Source organism: Arvicanthis niloticus, chromosome 4 (genome assembly GCF_011762505.2).
Source record: "Arvicanthis niloticus isolate mArvNil1 chromosome 4, mArvNil1.pat.X, whole genome shotgun sequence".
Taxonomy (NCBI): Eukaryota; Metazoa; Chordata; class Mammalia; order Rodentia; family Muridae; genus Arvicanthis; species Arvicanthis niloticus.
In genome coordinates this window covers 100981200-101001469 of record NC_047661.1, presented here as the reverse complement: position 1 = coordinate 101001469, position 20270 = coordinate 100981200, and the positions used below count along the sequence as shown (strand labels likewise).

Here is a 20270-nt window from a genome sequence, read left to right as displayed (position 1 = left end):
GAACTCAGAGATCTGCCTGCCTATGTCTCCCTAGTGCTGGATTAAAGGCGCGCGCCACCAATGCCCCCCCCCCACCTGTTTGTTTGTTTATGAATGATAGGGTTTCACTATGTAATTACCATTCTGTTTGCATTTATTTATTTATTTATTTATATAAATTAATGACAGTGTTTCACTACATAACCACTGCTCTGCTTGTTTGCTTATTTATATAAATGAATGAATGACAGGGTTTCATTACATAGCCCAGGCTGGCTTCAAACTCCTGGATCCTCCTGGCTCAGCCTCTCCTTTTACAAAAGCTCGCTAACTTGCCAAGGTTACTCCGCTAGTTAGAGTGAGATCCAATCCTACACAAGCTGGTCAGTACTGCAGTAAAAGAAACCCACAAGCATACCTCAAATGTTAAAAAGCCAGGACTGGCAGGCAGTTAATTGGTTAACGGGGAAAACGAAAAACTTTTTTTATGATCTGGAAAACAAAACAAAACAAAACAAAACAACAACAAAACAAACAAACAAACAAAAAAAACAACCGAGCCTAACTAGTCCTCTACAAAAGCGTTAAGAACTAAGAAGATAGCCAGAAAGCGGCTCCCGCCCCCAACCACCTCTGCATCTTTTACTGGGTCTCGTCATGTGACGTCATATCTCTGGCGTCCTGGAGGCGGGACTTCCTGTCCGGGCTGTTTCAGGCGCGCCGGAAACCCCCTCTGAGGACGTGAAAGTCTCCGGGTCAGAATCTCTGCGGGTCCGGTGTTTCCTGGTTTGGCAGGAGAATTTGCATTTTGGAGGGTGCGGAGTCTGTCGGGGCGGTGAGAAGCAGGAGCTGGGGCATGGACAGCCGCCTGCAGGAGATCCGGGAGCGGCAGAAGTTACGGCGGCAGCTCCTAGCTCAGCAGGTGTGTGGCCCGGTGGGAGGGAGCGTTCATGCGCGTGCGCGGCCGTGTGTGTGCGTGTGTGTGTGTGTGTGTGTGTGTGTGTGTGTGTGTGTGTGTGTGTGTGTGTGTGTGTGTGTGTGTGTGTGTGTGTGTGTGTGTGTGTGTGTGTGTGTGTGTGTGTGTGTGTGTGTGTGTGTGTGTGACACTCTCACTCCCACTCTCACTCTCATTTTTTCCCTCCCTCCTCCTGTCCTTTTTTTGTGAACTCACGTCAGCCCCTGTCAAGGTCTTTGTCCCGGGGCTTTTATTCCCTAGTCTCCTCACCTGCCTGTCAAAGTCATTATATAGAAGATCAACCGCTGCCAATCTTGGGCCTCCTGGACCCACCGTTGCGGGCACGGACTTGAGTGGTGGGGATTTGGTAATTGTCGGTGAGTGCTAGTAGTTGCCACAAGGACAAGCGGCAGTTTTAACCCCCTACATTTCACCTTCACTGTTTAAGCAGTGTTTTGCGTTCTTGCCTTTCTTCCAAGTCAGCTTCAAATTTTTCTTTTTTTTTTTTTAAGATTAGTTTTTATTTTTAATTATGTAGTTTTGTCTCTGTGTGCAGAGACAGATCTCCCCGGAGCTACAGGTGGTTGTGAGCTTCTCTGTGGGTGCTGGGACTTGAACTCAGGTCCTTTGGAAGAGCAATCGGATGTTCTTAATCGCTGAGCCACCTCTCTAGCCCAGCTTTACATTCTTGAGATTGGTTTTGAAGGAAGTTTGATTATTTTCTTGAGATCCTGTCGAAAGACTCATCGGAAGCAACCTAAGAGCAACTTTTAGATTCTGCACTTAAAACCCAGCCAACCAAACATTTGAATCCTTACTTCATAATTATGAGAGACAGGAGGTGTTACATTCACTTGTTCAATTAGGAGTAGGTTTTCAAGATTGTTACCTTTTCCCTGTCCTCACCAGAGAGAATTCGCTAAGATGTGTCTCTCCAAAGATTACTTTCCAAACCTTTCACTTTCACTGAAGCTAGTGGATGGGTCTGTGAGTGCTTGTCATTTAGTAGACCACGCATGCAGGGAGCACATACTACAAGTTGTTTTACTTAAAGTCGGAGGCTGTTTTCATTACACCATACAGACCAATATAGGTGATGGAGGGAAATGCTGTGTTTAGTGAGTAAGTTTTAGATTTCTTGATTCCAGTGAGTCTTTCGACAGGATCTCAAAAACAGTACAAACTTCCTTCAAAACTAATCTCAGCATGTGAAGCTGGCTTAGCGAGGCGGCTCAGTGATGGAAGTAGCTTGCTGTCATTTAACATGGCTAAATCTTGGGTTCCTCAAAGACCTTTGTGAAGGAATGACTTGTATTCTGAGATGAGAATTACAAATAGAGAGTCATGGGGAGAAAATTAGAAAATGTTCTAACTTTAGGTAGTGGGTGTTGTGTCTTCTGACAAAAAGATTTTTATGGAGGAGTTGAAACCGATGAGCATTGCAAGTATTGGAAAGGAGTTTTTATCCGAGAAGTGAGGGAGGTCATACGGAGTGCTGGAGAATAGTTTGTTGTTTAAAGTCAAAGCTGCTAATTTGCAGCACTGACATTTTTGAATACCTTCTGGCTCTGGAGCCAAAGGGGTCACTAAGAGCAGATTTTCTTCTGCCATTCTTGTGCCTAATACTGAAGAGTTCCTCTGCTACTCTGTGTTCTTCCTCTGACTTTGAAGGTTTTCTGTGAATTGGCTCTATTGAGCTCAGCCTTTGTCTACATTTGCTGCATGCTGCAGAATTTCTCCAGTGGCCACTTAGAGTTGGCATTACTATTTTTAAGCTACTAGTAAATTTTATTAAAAACTTAGCTCTAATGAAACTGAATGCATTTCTGTGAGAGCATGAGATAAATGCAATATATAAAGTGGTTCATATGAAGTGCTTTGCTTTTTGTGTTATTGCTACAACACCAACTTGTGTTTCATTCAAAGTTGGCTAAAGGGAATCATCTTAATTTCAAATATAACCAAATGTATAAAATATTCTCCAGCTGACAGTCATTCTTAATTAAAATGATGTTCTTACCATTCACTTACAGTTTATCTTGCAAGCCTATTGATAGTATGCTGTGGGTGGTGTTGCATTTATAAAACAATACTTGATTTATGAAAGCAACACATTTTGGGTGTGTGATCTAACTTTGGATTCTTGCTTCCTAGTTGGGAGCTGAAAGTGCGGATAGCATTGGTGCTGTGTTAAACAGCAAAGATGAGCAGAGGGAGATCGCTGAGACAAGAGAAACTTGCAGGTGTGTTGAGTAACCTTTTTAGTGACGTGTTTATGGTGGAAAAGGCTTGTTGGTTAAATTTTCTGTTGTAACTTACTTATGGGGTTATTCCGGGGGAATGAGACAGTCATGCTATGTAGCCCATGTTGGCCTCAAACTTGCAGCACCTCTGCCTGAACCTCTTGAGAACTGGAATCTCCCATAAAGGGTTGATTTTTTTTAAATAAACAATTAACTATAGGTTTGAGTATGTTTTTAAGAAAACTGTGAAAATGGAGATTTTGGAAACAGTTTTTAATGTCAGGTTGAAATTATGAAATATGAAAACTCTGGGTTCCTATTTATAAAGTAGGTGAAAGTGAAATGTTACACTAAGAATTAGCTTACATTCCATAAATAATGTCAAATTATAAATTATAATTTATGAAAATATACTTCAAAAGTGGTATTCATCTGATAATTCAGAAAATATCTCATAATTTTTGTTTTCTAGATTATCAGTTGTATCAGTTTGGCTTACAGAGCATAGTATAAAATATACGTAAACTAGTATAAATGGTATATAGTTTAAAAGTTTCTTTTCATAATGCAGTCTTTATACTAGCTTATTTTTTCATTTGGTTACTTTCTTTTAAATAAAGCTACAAATTATTGCCTTTGACTTTGAATGTTTTATAAGCTGAATAAATAGAAATTTAATCAGGAAACATTTGACTTTGTTGCTATAGCTTGTTAATAATACAAGCAGACCTGTGTGTACCTTGTAGGCTCCTGTGAAATAGCTGTGGTTTAATTCTCAGGGCTTCCTATGATACATCTGCCCCCAATTCAAAACGGAAGTGTCTGGATGAAGGAGAGACCGATGAAGACAAAGTAGAAGAATATAAGGCAAGTAGGAAGTGAGATCATTTTATGTACGATTGAGAAAAAAAACTAATCCTTCTAGTAGATTCATCTCATTTAGAGGGTTGAACTTTAAGATGTGCTAAAATCCTTATGACTAACATTTATGTTTTCAGTTAAAGACATATCAGTTTGTTCATTTTATGTATGTGGCTTACATATGATTATATAAAACATGATATAGCTATTGGTAAATATTGGCAGTAATGCTCTTTTAGAACAGCAAAAAGATAAATATAAACTTTAGGTAGTATAATTGTAGTATATTTTGGGGGGCTGCAGCAGTCACTTCTGAGTGACATTGTTCCATATTAACAGCATTAGATAGTATAATTAAAGTATTTTGACAACTCATAGGCTCCACAGCAGTTGTGTAATCACTCCCGAAAGAACCCAAGCTAAACCTCACTTTTAAAAATAGAATCTTGTATTAATTCTTTAGAACCCAGAGCCTAATTTGTGCTGCCCATAGACAGAGTGTACCTATTCACTGGGTCACGGTTATCCACCAGGAACCATATCCTCAAGAAAGGAGCCTCCCCACCAAGCACCACTCAGCTCTTACTAGTTCTTTAGCTAGGGATGGGGGACTCATGTCAGGCACCATCTGTAACTTCAGTTCCAGGGGATCTGAGGCCCTCTTCTGACCTCTGAGAGCAAAACACTCATAAAATAAATGAATCAACAATTTTTTTTAAAAGTAAATCTAAATGTAATACTAATATAAACATATCTGAGGGGAATAAAACACCCTTAAGATGCAATAATTTATTGTATATACATAAGTGTATGTTGGGGGCTGACTTTTAGCAGAAAGCGGCTATCAGCTTTGCAGCCATCTTGAGCCATATACCCTGACATGAGATTTAAATTACAATAGCCTACAACAGCTGAGAACACTCCGATAATCTTGGTTTAGATACCTTGAGATTAAAGGTGTGTGAGATTAAAGGTGTGTAATTTAAGAGTATGATTTAGAAGTATAGAGATCAGAGTTAGAGACAAGACCTAAGGGCATGATTAAAGGTGTAACTTAGAGGCGTGGCTTAGAAGTAAGACATATAAAATGCAGAGGCAGACAGTAGGATTCAGACATTAGGGAGACACAGCAGAGAGAAGACATTAGGGAGACGAGAGAGAGAGAGATTCATACACATCAGACATTAGGTAAAATCTGGCCTCACCCTTGCTCTTGCTGAACCCCCGACCTGAAGACTGGAGCGGCAGCTTGGGCCGGGATACAGTGGCCGCCCAAACGTGGGTCGGCCCGGGCCTCAACATTTTGCCTGGGCTGCAACATTATTTTGGCCACCCCAACTTGGGGCTAGTGCGGTCCCCAACAAGTGTATATATAAAATACAAAATATATATAAACAAAATACGTATATGATGTGTATCTATCCATATATACGTGTATATATATTTTTGTTTTTTGAAATAGGGTTTGTTTGTTTGTTTGTTTGTTTGTTTTTTGTATAGCCCTGGCTGTCCTGAAACTCGCTTTGTAGACCAGGCTAGCCTTGAACTCAGACTTATACCTGCCTCTGACTCCTGAGTACTGGGATTAAAGAAGTACCACCACATCTAAATATATATTTTAAATGTTTTTTTGATCTTCCCTTTTCAAGGATGAACTAGAAATGCAACAGGAGGAAGAAAACTTGCCATATGAAGAAGAGATTTACAAAGATTCCAGTACCTTTCTTAAGGTAAAATAAAGAATTTTCAAGTCTTAGAGCTTTCATATTTGAGCTCTGTACTTTAAGGGACTTCATTTTCTTTAGGAATTTTTCAGTTTTTGAGAGATCTCTGTATGAAAACAAAGATCTTAAATTACTCATGAAATATTCTGATTATTTGGATATTTAGCCTATAATAATGGTGTATTCATACCCAATATCTGTTGATAAGTAATGTTTTCATTTTTCAATGTAGTTTTTAGTGTTTTCAAATATTAGTGCTTTTTTAAATGTCATACTTTGTACAGTTTCAGTAGTAAAGACACACAAAGTTAGTGTGTCTGCCATGAGAGTGCATACTGTTTATTTAATTTTGACCATTTCTTTAGGGAACGCAGAGCTTAAATCCCCATAATGATTACTGCCAGCATTTTGTAGACACTGGACATAGACCTCAGAATTTCATCAGGGATGTAGGTATGTCAGCTTTATTTGGTCTATCCTGCTATAAAGTATTGCTCCATGCATGTGGTTTATGCATTTTGTAGATTATTTCTAACAACTTTTTTCCAGGCTTGACTTTCACCCTTGGGTCTCAGTACTTCTACTCTACCTTCCTTGCTTTTAAGCAATGCTGTCTCTCTGTACTTTTAAACAACAATTTATATATCTTATAATTAACCCATTGAAAGAATATAATTTAGTGTTCTTTTAATGCATACAGAGCCTTCTTAGCAACCATTAGCAGTCCGTTTTAGAATATTTGCTTCTCTAAGGAAGCTCTGTATTCATTACCAGTGGGACCACATTTCTTCCTCTAATCTGCCCCTCGGGCCTAACCACTAATCTGTTTTCTTTCTTTGTAAGTCTGGCCATTCTGGACATTTCATATAATTGAACTCATACAACATGGGGCCTTTTGTGATTGGCTTCTTTGACTTAGCACAGTGTTTTCAAGGGTTATTAGTGCTGTAGCATATATCAGTACTTCTTTTTATTCTCAAATGATAGCCCATGTACTGGTGAATGTATACACATATACATAGGTTTTATTTAATCACTTAGGTTTGCAGTTATAGATTATTGTAGGCACTCATGTAAAAAGTATACAGTGTGTACTCACTGTTCTTTGAAAAACTCTAGTGAATAGAATTGATGGGTCACATAATTCTTTAAAATAAGTTTTTTTAAAGTGTGTTGATTCTGTGTTTGACTCTTTGGAGGTACCACCCCCAAAGGTTTTAAATCTGCCGTGCCATTTCACTTTCCTATGAGTAAAGTCTGCAGGTTCGAGTCTCTCCATCTTCTGTGTTACTGTCTGTGTTTTTTGCTATAGCCATTCCAGTGAGTGTTAAGTACAGCATTGTAAGTTTTTGTTTTGTTTTGGTGTTGTTGGTTGTTGTGTTGTTGTGATTTTTTTAATTTAATGTATATGAGTAATTTGCTTTCCTTTGGGTCTGTGTATCACTTGCATGCCTGGTGCCTTTGAAGGCCAGAAGAGGACTTCAGGTCCCCTGAACTTGAGTCATATTTGGTTGTGGTTGTGAGCCACCATGTGTGTGCTGGGAATCACATGTGTCCTCTGCAAAAGTAGCCAAGTGTTCTTAACCACTGAGCCATCTCTTCATCCCCATGATGCTTTTAAAATACAGTTTTGTTTGAGAATTTCAGTTATGTGCACTGTATATACACTCCCCAAGCTCCTCCTGTAACCCTCCCATTCATGTTCTTTTCTTTAGTTATTGTTATATGTACATGTATGTGCATTCATTTCGTGTTGCTTCTAAGTGCTTGTGACCAGAGCTAAGCACATACTATGTGGTAACTCATTCTTAGAGGAAACTTATTATCCCTGTCTCGGGCGGTTGCACCGAGTGCAATTTCCTATGTCCATGTCAACTGGTATTGTCATTATGCTGGTCTTGTTCAGGCAGTCATATTGTTGAGATTTCATAGGTATGTTTTTCCCTATTGTGCCTAACTGTAGGTGAACAGCCTGTTCAGGCGTGCTGACCCTCTGTCCCATCCGTGATTTTTCCCAAGCCTTAGATGTAATGGTTATTGTAGATTTATCAATTGGAGTTGGGTATCCCACAGTCCCCTCTTCACTGTCATTTGACCAGATATAGATCTCTGTAATAGTCTCTATTTGTTTAAAAATTTTTCTTCGATGTGGGGGGTGAAAGCTACTCTTACCTGTGAGTATAGGATTGTTTAGAATACAGCTAGAAATGATATTAGTTTAGGAAAATGATAGTAGTGGGTTCTCTCAGGTCTGTGACCGCTGGACACAGTAGTTGACTAGGTTTACAGTACAAGCGAGGCAAGAATTCCCTCCTATCAAGAGGGCGTTAAGTCCAACTAGATGGCTGTTCATTATCCCCAAAATGTGCCATTATTGTACCACTGGGAATCTCTTGCCAGGCCAATCACTGCTGTGGTTCATAGGCTTTAAAGCTGGGTAGCACTGCCATTTGCTCCCCTCCATTGGCAGCTTGAATAGCACCTTTGAATACTGTGAGAGCTGCTCCTCAGGGAGGAAGCTTCCAGGTCAGTTCAGCTTGATCCTCCCAAGTCCTGTGTCCAGAGTGTCAGTAGGGTCTTAACTTTAAGTATATGGGTGCACAGAATCTGTTTGTGGTTGTTTGTTTTTTGTTTTGGTTTGGTTTTGATTTTTAAAGATAGTGTAATTGTGTAGCTCAAGTTGGCCTAAACTTTGTATCTCCCAAAGTGAACATCCTTTTGCCTTAGCCTGAGTACCAATGATTATGAGCCTCTGCCATCAGACCCACATTCTATTGTGGTTTTGATTTATATTTTCTTGGCAAGTAATGATAAGCTTAGCATCCTATAGACATATTGGCCCACTTAAATATCTTTTAAGAAATAACCAATATATTTGCATATATTGTACCTTTTTTGTCTTCCTATTGAATTTAAAAAGTTGTTTGTATTCTCTGTAAACACACATGATTTATAAATATTTTCTCTCATTCTGCTAATTATCTTTTTAGATTATTGATAGTGTTATTATAGCACAAATTTAAATGTGATGTAATTCTGTCAGCTGTAAGCATCATCACTCTTGAAGAATTAATTTAAGTGTGATTTTTTTAATGTATTGTTTTTCTTAGTACTAAGGTGTGAACTCAGGGCCTCGTGTGTGCTAAGCAAGTGTCAAGCCCTACCTATTTTATTTTATCATTTGAGACAGGGTCTATGTATGCTGCCTGGACTGACTGTGAACTTGCTCTGTGGCCCAGGCAAGCCTCCAACTTACGATCCTTTTGTTTCAGCCTGGTCAGTGGCTGAGATTACACAAATATACCACCATGTCAAGCTCTGATTTTAATGTTTTTATGAGTAGAATTTAGAGATAGCATTAAAAAGTTACAATAAATTACATATTTATATTTGAATATAAACTCATTTCTTAAGATACCTGCTTTTCCAAGATAAAGAAACATATATGTAAAGTTATTATAAATTGAGAAAAGGTTGTATTGATGTGTTTTGAGTCAAATGGAGATTTGAATTAACTATGAACAAAATGCCTTATGTGCAGCAGTGAAAAAACAGAAACAAAACCCCCCACTCAGTACTTTTTTACGATGGCGTGATAAAAGGCACCTGATTTCTCCAGGATCTTAATGCCAACAAACAAGGAACAAGGCTGATTATAAACTACCTTGTACTACTGATCTGTTCATCAGATCACCAGGGAAGACAGGTTTCAGATTGCTGTAGGCTCTGCCTTCTGTTTTGCAGATGATGAGGGGTTGGCTGTTGTGTTCAAACCTAACAGTGCGGTCTTCAAACATTTTTATTTTAAATGTGATCTAAATCACCAAGTGAGGGAGCTTTATGACTCCTTTCTACTTTTACTCCTCCTGTTAAAGGCTTTGAGCTTTTCAAAGGTATATTAATTATTTTTAACTAGGTGTATATGCCTGTGTGTGGTGTGTTGACATGAGTGCATGTGCCCGCAGAGGCCAGCAGAAGGTGTCAGATCCTCGGGGCCTGGAGTTCCAGGCAGCTGTGAATGAACTTGGGTCCTTTGGAAGAGCAGCAAGCACTCTGACAGCTGATCCATCTCTCCTGCCCCATCCTTTTAGTTTTTATGTTAAGATGTTTATGTAATTTATTTTCTTAACAGTCGTTCTTACGTGTAAACATGAACTACTTACTAATTCTAATTTAAAGTGACATTGAAGGAAGACTTGTAACTTTTGTATTCACCAGTGTTAACTTCAGTTGAACTGAAATTGAGAATTGACTATTTTTTCCTCCTTAGGTTTAGCTGACAGATTTGAAGAATACCCTAAACTTAGGGAACTCATCAGACTAAAGGATGAGTTAATAGCTAAGTCAAATACTCCTCCTATGTAAGTAGTTCATGCTTTTTCTTTCCAACTCTGACTTGCATTATCACTCTGTTTACTCTATAACTTTATTCTTTTTTATTTTTAGTAAAATACATTATTTTGGAACTAAGTCTATAGTGGCTTTTTATTGAACTTCCTAGGTAGTTTAGGAGACTTGTGAATTCTGACTCATAGTCTTCATCTGTAAGTTAGAGATGCCCCGATCCTGGGGCTGGGGGTTCTTGAAACAGCCTTGCAAATGCCTGGGGCTGGGGGTACTTGAAACTACCTTGCAAACACCTGGCTCATGGTGCTTTGCTACATGTCTTGCATTTTTGCTTCAGAGTTGGGGAATCACTGTACTACATGGGCAGGCCCTCTCCTCTAAGAAGAGCTTGATGGGAACAAGTCTGGTGCTCTCCCTGTGAGCTGAAAGACAGGGAAATCCTTGCCCTTCAGAGATGACGATGACTTCATTATAGCCTGGGACAGAACCCACAACTAACCCTGTATAGAGATGAAAGGAGAGAAGCCACTGACTGCACAGTTGCTCTCTGACACCATGTGCATATCATGGCCTGTATGCCACTCCCCAGTAATGATAAATGTTGTCTTCAGAAGTGTCCTTGAACTTAAAGTACTTCCATACTGTGTGAAAATAACTTCATCAAAGGCTAGTAGTAATTTTCATTAGGTAGTGTGAAAACACTGTTAATATAAATATTTTTATTAATAAACAAGCTAATAATCGAAATCATATCCATATTTAGAAATTCTGTATTCCTAAAGGAGGAATTTGAAGCTTAGGTGTCATTTTTCTAACCTAATTAAATAATTATATTCGTTTCATTAATAATAATATATAATATAAAAATTAAAATAGGTTAGAGATCACATGAATGTAGATTTTCAGTGTAAATACAAGAATTTATTCTGGATATACATGGAGAGTAATAGTTTTTTTTTTTATCCTTTGTTGTAAATATCTCCGTGTCCTAAGGAAGACATTGATGATAATATAAAGTCTGCATGCAGTAAAACAAAAGATCTACTAGAAAAAAACTAATTAGTAATTAGCTCATGATTATCTTGAAAATAATGTTTAGCAATAGTTATTGAATAATATTGGGTAAGGAATTTCCTTCATTGCCACCAGAGATATTTCAAAATCTCCACCCCCCTCCCCCCCTTTAATAGGTACTTACAAGCAGACATAGAAGCCTTTGACATCAGAGAATTGACACCCAAATTTGATGTGATTCTTCTGGAGCCTCCTCTGGAAGAGTACTATAGAGAGACTGGCATCACTGCAAATGAGAAGTGCTGGACATGGGATGATGTATGGTGAAACGTTACACATTGTAATGGCATATTTACCTCCTCGAGAATACATGCTTATTTGACCAGAAAGCGGGGTTATGAGTACACTTTACCATGGTTTCTTAGGAGCTTAGTCTTCTGTTTGACAGGCATTAAGGTTTTAAACATTTTAATGAGGTCAGTGAGATCCTCTGATTGGCATGAAGGCTGGACTAGAAGGCAGTAAGTACCAACTGCAGGAAGGCAGGAGACTTGGGAATACACACATGTAAGAGAAGGGTCCTGCAGATACCCGGACCAAAGTGGCCCTCCTACCTCAGTCACCCAAACGGTCAGTGGTTATAGGCATATGACATTTCATTTTGTCAGTCACTTTGGGCTCTTTTAGCTTCTGATTAACTCTGCTTCTTTTATAAGCTCTGTAGTAAATTCCATCATTCTGTAAATGTACTTTCTATGAACTCTCTCTTGAACACATAAGAAAACAAGTATATGTTTATGTCTTTTTGCACATGTATGTGTGTTGATTGTATATAGAATAACAAAACAGCATATCAAAGTAATTTCAGGCATAGAGTTTATTTTCTATGCTATTTCCTAGAATATCTGAAGAATACATTTGTACAGATCCTATAAGTCTCAGTAGTTATTCTTTGGATTTATGATAAATGGGATACATTTGGTACTATATTATTTTGATTTCTTCCAGATTATGAAGTTAGAAATCGATGAGATTGCAGCACCTCGGTCATTTATATTTCTCTGGTGTGGTTCTGGGGAAGGATTGGACCTTGGGAGAGTAGTAAGTTGCTCTTTGTGTTTTGTTCCTAGTTTTTTTTTCAGGTGGATTCTTAAGTTAATTAGGAAAAGAACATAAAATGTTTTATAGGCTACAAAGATTAATGTACTTTGCCTTGTATTTTTTTGACTAATTTAAAATAACAAGAATTAAAAACATAAGGTACTTTATTTTGAAGTATATAATATTGTATGTGATATTTGGTCACAGTAACAAGAAAAGTAACATGTAGATATCTAAATGATTTATTTAACATCTGTATTCTGCCTATATTTCTTCTTGCGTGTGCTCTGAAATCTGGTATCCCTCTATAAAACTTCTTAATTCTGGTTATTTTAAGTATTTTTTTAAAGATTTAACTTTGAAATTATTTCTAGTGTTTGCGAAAGTGGGGTTACAGAAGATGTGAGGATATTTGTTGGATTAAAACCAATAAAAACAATCCTGGAAAGACAAAGACTCTAGATCCAAAGGCAGTTTTCCAGAGAACAAAGGTATTATCTTTTTTTTATCTTGCTTTCTTTATTTTCATTCTCTTAAGCTTTTCTATATCACTACATACTATGAAATAAATTTCAGCAGTAATGCTTTTATGCTTGTAAAGTAGTGTGAGCATTACAGAAGCATACTCAAGATATCTTAAAAGTGTCTTTCTCAGTCCTGGACCAGTGCACACTGTGCTGCTAGACAGTGGGTTTCTATATATTGTAAACTGATGTAATTCCAAGTTAGGTGTATGCTCTAATATACCTGACTCACAGAAGTTTCCCTTCTGTACACTGAGGAAGAAGAAATGACATTGGGACTCAGTAGCTGAAGTCATTCTTGTCTGATCTCACATTGTCTTTCTATACAAGAACTAAGGGCTTCTGCTGCATATGACTCTGTCTCAAAGTGTAAGCTGAAGGAGCTTTTGCATATTATACTTTGGAAGCCACTAGAAGGAGCATCTGTCTTACTAGGTTTTTTTTGGACTAGATCGCTTATATGACAGCATTTAGGAAATCTACAGGTTGGTGACACTGTGGAATTGCTGAGAAAGAGGTGTACAGCCTAGAATTCCATCCTCCTTCCCCTGAAGCTTACCACAGGTATCCTTCCTGTTACCACACATATCCTTCCTGTCTGCCTAGGCTTGAGTTTCACCTCCTTTTATAAATATGGTATAGTAAGTAAGCACTTTTCTTAATTATACGAGCCACCTGGGCAAATGTGTGAGCCTGGGAGGCGGGAGGAACATTGGAACCCCAAATTTATTGCTTATTGGTGTTAAATTTATGACCTAAAGGTGGAGTGCTATCTTAGGATAACATTCCTTTAGCCATTGGGGTCTGTACTAATGGGTAGATTGTGTCATAACTGAACCAATGTGGAACAGAACTACAGTCAGAGGAAGGTGAGAAATTACATGGTTTGGGAAATCCCAGCATACTTGTGTTGGAAGTGAGGTAGGATTTTGAAAGTATTTGAGAGACTGTAGAAGGGAAAAAAAATGTTTTTCCCATTTACTTGGCAGTTGTCTGACAGAGATCGAGGATTTCATGTCATAATTTTACCATCAAACTATATCCTGATGATCCATAGAAGTGAAGATTGTTTTAGAACTGTTGAGAAATGACGGTAAATGCTATGAGATCATGATTGTTGGTAATGAGAGTTCACTGATGTGCTTTGTTACAGGAGCATTGCCTTATGGGGATTAAAGGAACCGTGAAGCGAAGCACAGATGGGGACTTCATTCATGCTAATGTTGACATTGACTTAATTATCACAGAAGAACCTGAGATTGGCAACATAGAAAAACCGGTAGAAATTTTTCATATAATAGAGCATTTTTGTCTTGGTAGAAGACGTCTTCATCTCTTTGGGAGAGATAGCACTATCAGGCCAGGTGAGACCTCAGTTTTGAAAGAAGACCGTTGTTTTTTGTTTGTTTGTTTATTGGATATTTTCTTTATTTACATTTCAAATGTTATCCCCTTTCCCGGTTTCCCACTTGGAAATATGAGGATATTCTATCTCTCTTCTCCCTGTATCTATGATGTGTATTCTCCCACCCACTCCTGCCTCTCCACCCTGGTAATCCCCTACATTAGGGCATTACAGGACTAAAAGCCTCTTCTCCCATTGATGCCCAACAAGGCCATCATCTCTACATATGTGGCTGGAGCCATGGGTACCACTATGTGTATTCTTTGGTTAGTGGTTTAGTCCCTGGGAACTCTGGGGGGTCTGGTTGGTTGATATTGTTGTTCTTCCTATGGGGTTGCAAACCCCTTCAGCTCCTTCAGTCTTTCCCCTAACTCCTCCATTGGGGACCCAGTGCTCACTCTAATGGTTGGCTGTGAGCATATGCCTCTGTATTTGTCAGGCTCTGGCAGAGCCTCTCAGGAGACAGCTATATCAGGCTCCTGACAGCAAGCACTTCTCGGCATTCACAATAGTGTCTGGGTTTGGTGATTGTATATGGGATGGATCCCCAGGTGGGGCAGTCTTTGGATGACCTTTCCTTCAGTCTCTGTTACACACTTTATCTCCATATTTCCTCCTGTGAGTATTTTGTTCCCCCTTCTTTTTGTTTTTCGAGATAGGGTTTCTCTGTGTAGCCCTGGCTGTCCTGGAACTCACTCTGTAGACCAGGCTGGCCTTGAACTCAGAAATCCACCTGCCTCTGTCTCCTAAGTGCTGGGATTAAAGGCATGTGCCACCACTGCCCGTTTGTTCCCCCTTCTAAGAAGGACTGAAACATCCACACTTTGGTTCTCCTTCTTCTTGAACTTCATATGGTCTGTGAATTGTATCTTGGGTATTATGAGCTTTTGGGCTAATATCCACTTATCAGTGAGTGCATGTTGTATGTTCTTTTGTGATTGGGTTACCTCACTCAGGATAATATTTTCTAATTCCATTCGTTTACCTAAGAATTTCATGAATTCATTGTTTTTAATAGCTGAGAAGTACTCCATTGTGTAAATGTACCACATTTTCTGTATCCATTCCTCTGTTGAAGGACATCTGGGTTCTTTCCAGCTTCTGGCTATTATAAATAAGACTGCTATGAACATAGTGAAGCATGTGTCCTTGTTATATGTTGGAACATCTTTTGGGTATATGCCTTGGAGTGGTATAGCTGGGTCCTCAGGTAATGCTATGTCCAATTTTGTGAGGAACCACCAGATTGATTTCCAGAGTGGTTGTACCAGCTTGCAATCCCACCAACAATGGAAAGTGGTTCTCTTTCTCCACATCCTTGCCAGCATCTACTGTCACCTGAGTTTTTTATCTTAGCCATTCTGATTGGTGTGAGGTGGAATCTCAGGGTCATTTTGATTTGCATTTCCCTGATGACTAAGGATGTTGAACATTTCTTTAGGTGCTTCTTGGTCATCAGTATTCCTCAGTTGAGAATTCTTTGTTTAGCTCTGTACCTTATATTTTAATAGGGTTATTTGATTCTCTGGAGTCAACCTTCTTGAGTTCTTTATATACATTGGATGTAGGGTTGGTAAAGATCTTTTCCCAATATGTTGGTTGCTGTTTTGTCTTATTGACAGTGTCCTTCGCCTTACAGAAGCTTTGCAATTTTATGAGATCCCGTTTGTCTATTGTTGATCTTAGAGCATAAGCCATTGATGTTTTGTTCAGGAACTTTTCCCCTGTGCCTAGGTATTTGAGGCTCTTCCCCACTTTTTCTTCTATTAGTTTCAGTGTATCTGGTTTTATGTGGAGGTCCTTGATCCACTTCAACTTGATCTTTGTCCAAGGGGATTGATTTGCATTCTTATACATGCTGATTGCAAGTTGAACCAGCACCATTTGTTGAAAATGCTGTCAAAAAAGACAGTTTTATCATTCCTTGAGATGTGGATTTTAAGGTGTAAGACATAGCCTGTATAAAATAAAAGTTTTATGTATTTGATTCCTCTTCTCTCTACCTCATATGTGAGCAATTTTATCTTAGCAAATTGAGAAGTCACAGAATTCCCATACACTCCCTGCCCTACACATGGGTTACCCCTCCCATTATCAGTATTTCTCACATAACTATACAAAGCCCATAATTTATATTAAGGTTGGTATTGGTGGTATCTATGGATTTAGATAAGTTGGTTATAGTGTATGTCAACCATAGTGATATTACACTGAGAACTTTTTCTGCCTAAGTCTTCTGTGCTCCACTTAGTTTTTGGCACCTCATAATTATCCAAAGTTTTGTGTAGATTGTGATGTTTCTGTACATGGTCAGGATAATTTTCATATATATCACCTCAGTTCTTTGTATTGGGAAAATTTAAAAATCTATGCTGTTTGGAAGTATTCTGTTATTACTCTTAGCTAAGCTGTGCATTACTGTGTCCTAGATTCGTCATTGTCTGGTATGTGGCCTTCTTTCCCTCACTTTTATATGGTCTTTTGTAACCACTGCTCTCGTCTCTGCGTCTTCCAGATGCACAGTTTGTTTCTGCCTATAAATGAGAATATATGGTATGTGTTCATCTTTGCCTGACTTCAGTTAACATAATGCCCTCCAGTCCCATTACAGTCAGTAATAATACATTCAGTTTATCTATTCATCCTTCAGTGGACACCCAGGTCACTTCCATATCCTGCTTGTGTGAATAGTACTACTACAGGCTGGTTTTAGTTCCTTTAGATATGTACCCCAGGAGTCGGGGCTCTGGATCAAATGGAGTCCTCTTTCTAGTTCTTTGAGAAACCTCCATAATGTGCTCCATAGTAAGTGCTGTAATCGACCTTCCCATCAGTAATGAGTGGGAGCTCCCCTTCCTCAGCCTCTCCAGCCATACTAGTTCTTTTCCCTTTGCTCATAGCCATCTGACTGGTGAGATTCTGAGTGGGTCGAGATGATACCTCATTGTGCTTTTGTTTGCTTAGTTATTAATGGTGGTGTGTGTTTTTTCATAGCCTTGGCTGTGTGTATCTTCTTGTGAGGATGACTATGCTTACATTCCTAGGGCCTAAAAAGTGAGGATATTTTATATACGAGAAAAGCACATTTTTTTTCTCAAGATTTAATGAGAAACCAGTAGCCCCATTTTCATAAGTAGGAAAGACATGTGTATATACTTTATAAACCCAACCCAAACATTGTATATTAAAATATCTCTTATAATGGTATTCTAACAGCATAATACACAGATGAGGAACAGTAAGGATGATATGTAACAAAAGCTATAATCTAGAATGAGAAACAAGGTCCGTGCATATGAACCTTTTACATTATGACCAAAGGGTGTTGTATATTTAATACCAGAGGTGGTGTCTGTGTGTGTAACTGAGCCATCTTGAGAATGTGTTAAGGATTTGAACAAGTCCCTAAAGGACCACCAAAAGAGAAAGGAGATGAAAAATGTTTTCTGTTTTCCTCTCTTTTTTTCAGGCTGGCTCACAGTTGGACCAACACTAACAAATAGTAACTACAATGCAGAAACATACGCATCCTATTTCAGTGCCCCCAATTCATATCTGACTGGATGTACAGAGGAAATCGAGAGGCTTCGACCAAAGTCACCTCCTCCCAAATCCAAGTCTGATCGTGGTGGTGGAGCTCCCAGAGGTGGAGGGAGAGGGGGAGCATCTGCTGGCCGTGGTCGTGAAAGAAATCGATCCAATTTCCGAGGAGAAAGAGGTGGCTTTAGGGGGGGTCGTGGAGGCACACACAGAGGAGGCTTTACACCTCGGTAACTGTTACAGACACTTAACAATGTCCTCTCTGATCTTTATTGTGGAGACTTGCTTCAGAACTCACTCCAAGCTTGCACTTTGCTTTAGTTTCTCATGCTGCCAGAAAGATCTTAGCCACCACCACCCTACCCCCCACCCCCAGGTCCTTGCAGTTGTCACAGACTGTAGTTTTGCTCAGGGTAGGTGAGTCACATGTAAGCAACACTCGGACACTGACTTGACTGATTCCAGTGAAGGCTTTGGCTTCTTGGAAATAGTTGCACAGTGGTTTCGGCATCTCAGGAGTCTGGCAGGAGGGGTGCTGTGTTCCCTGTCAGGACTGGCATGGCAGTAGGAGACTGGGAACTTGGGAGAACAGAATTGAGAGAAGGAGTCACCTTTCATTGGGCCTTTAATGTTTTCTTTTCGAAACACTAAAAAGATGTAGTTTTTCCCCATACTTTTAAATTCTAAAAAAATAACATGAAGTATCGTTCGAGTACTGAAGACTTGGAGAGATGAAATGAAATCATTTTCTTCCATATCTGAATCTGAGGGGGCTGGAGTCCTCAGGGTAGGTAATGGAAGGGGCAGAGCTTCCTAGATTTAAAAACAAAACCAAAGCTTACCATAATGTAAATTAGCTGCTACAGGTGACTGGAATCATGCTTCTTAAGAAGCAAGAGAAGGCAGGCACAGATGCAGGTAGGAGGGCTGTGGTGTGATCTCCAACTGGATGGACCTTCTAAGATGATTCCTATTTAGCAAAGGTAAAAACAGATTTGCTGAGGGGAGAGGCTGGTTTAAACGGCTTAGAAAATAAATGCTTGATGATGAGGAAATGACATCTTTAAAGTTGTTATTAATGAAAATTTAGGTGAAAGCAATTACAGAAAACCCTTAAGGATACAGCTTGGAAGACAGAATTGCAGTTGCCTCTGATTAGAACTGTATGGTGCAGAACTCTCCTCTCGTGGGGCTGATGGCCAGATCTCTTGACTGTGGAAAGCTTCATACTGTTGCCTTTCTACACCTTAAGTCATGTTTGAATGGATTTGGATATGCCAGATGAGATAATACCATTATTGTTCTTGGTAACTCCTTTTTTATTTTGCTATAACTTTTCTAATAAAATTTAAACCTTTGAAAAGAGTTTGTTGTCCTTAAATGCAGTTACTATTATTAACAAATGAAAAGGGACCAACCTAAGGTGACACTCCTCCCTTGGTTTGCATTTGAGTAGGTGTCCTGTTCTACCTATCAGATACGGGCTTATTGACAGCCATGGTTCAAAGGCCTTTTATTTTAAATGCTTGATGAATTTGGCTCTCTCAATCAATTGGGGCTTTCTAGTACAGACAACTTCAGCTCTCACAGGTGGTTTGAATATTTACTGGGTTCTTTGGAGCTCTAAGAAGTGTCCCTTCCCTGTACATTGGACTCTTGTGTTTCACATTCTGATCATAAAAGACAGCAACAACCTGGTGTTCACTTGGCCTAGGCTCCTATGAGATCTGTTTCACAGTTCATCTTACAGGGGTTGGGGAGGGGAGTTGTAGTTTGGAACTTAGATCCACAGCTTGTCTTATATAGAAAAGCAGTACGATCTGAGTCAGTCAAGGGAGAAGGTAAGAATAGAATCCATCCATTTGAAAGTACAGTGTGGTGTCACTGCCTTTAGTCCCAGCACCTGGAAGACAGAGGCAGTGGATCCCAGTACAGTCCTGAGTTAAATAGGGAGGGAAAGAGGGGAGGGCTGGGAAGGAACCTTTAATTGGCTCCACCCTCTGGCCTTCAGGTACCTCATTAGTATGTAAATCTCTCTAGGGCCTGAGGCCTGTTATTCACCCCTCCATCGTGACTGAAAGGCGCAGGTTGAATGGAGATCAGACCTCCTGTCAGGAGCCTGGATTCACTAGAGTCTCTTGTATAATGACATCAGTTTTGAAGCTACAAACCTAGCTTCATAACATTTACAACATAAGAAACCATAACTTTCCTCAACAGAAGACTCACTTTCTGGATGATCATAGTGCCACTGCCCCCAAGGCTTCCATCATTCTCAGATACGAACATTACTGGTCATGCCGCACAGAAGAACAACCAGCTTCTTTAGTCTACATGGTTTGGACAACTTTTTCCAGTAAACATTTTTTCCAGAACTAGACAGACTGTTCAAATGATGAATACGTGTACGACTTACAAGGATCCTCTTTCCTGAGGATGCTTATCAGCATGAACAGTTAGTTGAAGAGGATTCAGAACCCTGCGAGTTTAACAGTGTAAAATACACAAATAACCAGGAGTGTGCTCCATAATAGAATAATTGATGTTTAGGCACATTTTATCTAAATTTTAAACACA

The 20270-nt window shown here is 39.2% G+C and overlaps 1 protein-coding gene across 2 annotated transcripts; it reads left to right on the top strand.

The window, feature by feature from the left end:
- Nucleotides 1–693: 693 nt before the first annotated feature.
- On the top strand, nucleotides 694–19058 carry Mettl14 (methyltransferase 14, N6-adenosine-methyltransferase non-catalytic subunit). Of its 2 annotated transcripts, none has more exons than XM_034499567.2 (11): nucleotides 694–901; nucleotides 3089–3177; nucleotides 3957–4044; nucleotides 5688–5768; nucleotides 6128–6215; nucleotides 10033–10123; nucleotides 11300–11441; nucleotides 12132–12224; nucleotides 12599–12715; nucleotides 13902–14112; nucleotides 17623–19058. In XM_034499567.2, the coding sequence occupies exons 1-11, from the start codon at nucleotides 836–838 to the stop codon at nucleotides 17925–17927; spliced, it is 1371 nt and encodes a 456-aa protein (XP_034355458.1). In that variant the 5' UTR covers nucleotides 694–835; the 3' UTR covers nucleotides 17928–19058. The 2 variants fall into 2 exon arrangements, with proteins under 2 accessions (XP_034355458.1, XP_034355459.1); XM_034499568.2 differs by lacking the exon at nucleotides 694–901 and adding an exon at nucleotides 936–1311.
- The last annotated feature ends 1212 nt before the right edge of the window (nucleotides 19059–20270 follow it).

Bases quoted from the DNA above. Each gene is read 5' to 3' on its own strand.
- Mettl14 (XM_034499567.2), top strand. From the start codon at position 836: ATGGACAGCCGCCTGCAGGAGATCCGGGAGCGGCAGAAGTTACGGCGG. The intron at 10,124-11,299 runs GTAAGTAGTTCA...CCCCTTTAATAG, and splicing joins AAGTCAAATACTCCTCCTAT to GTACTTACAAGCAGACATAG. The intron at 12,225-12,598 runs GTAAGTTGCTCT...AATTATTTCTAG, and splicing joins GATTGGACCTTGGGAGAGTA to TGTTTGCGAAAGTGGGGTTA.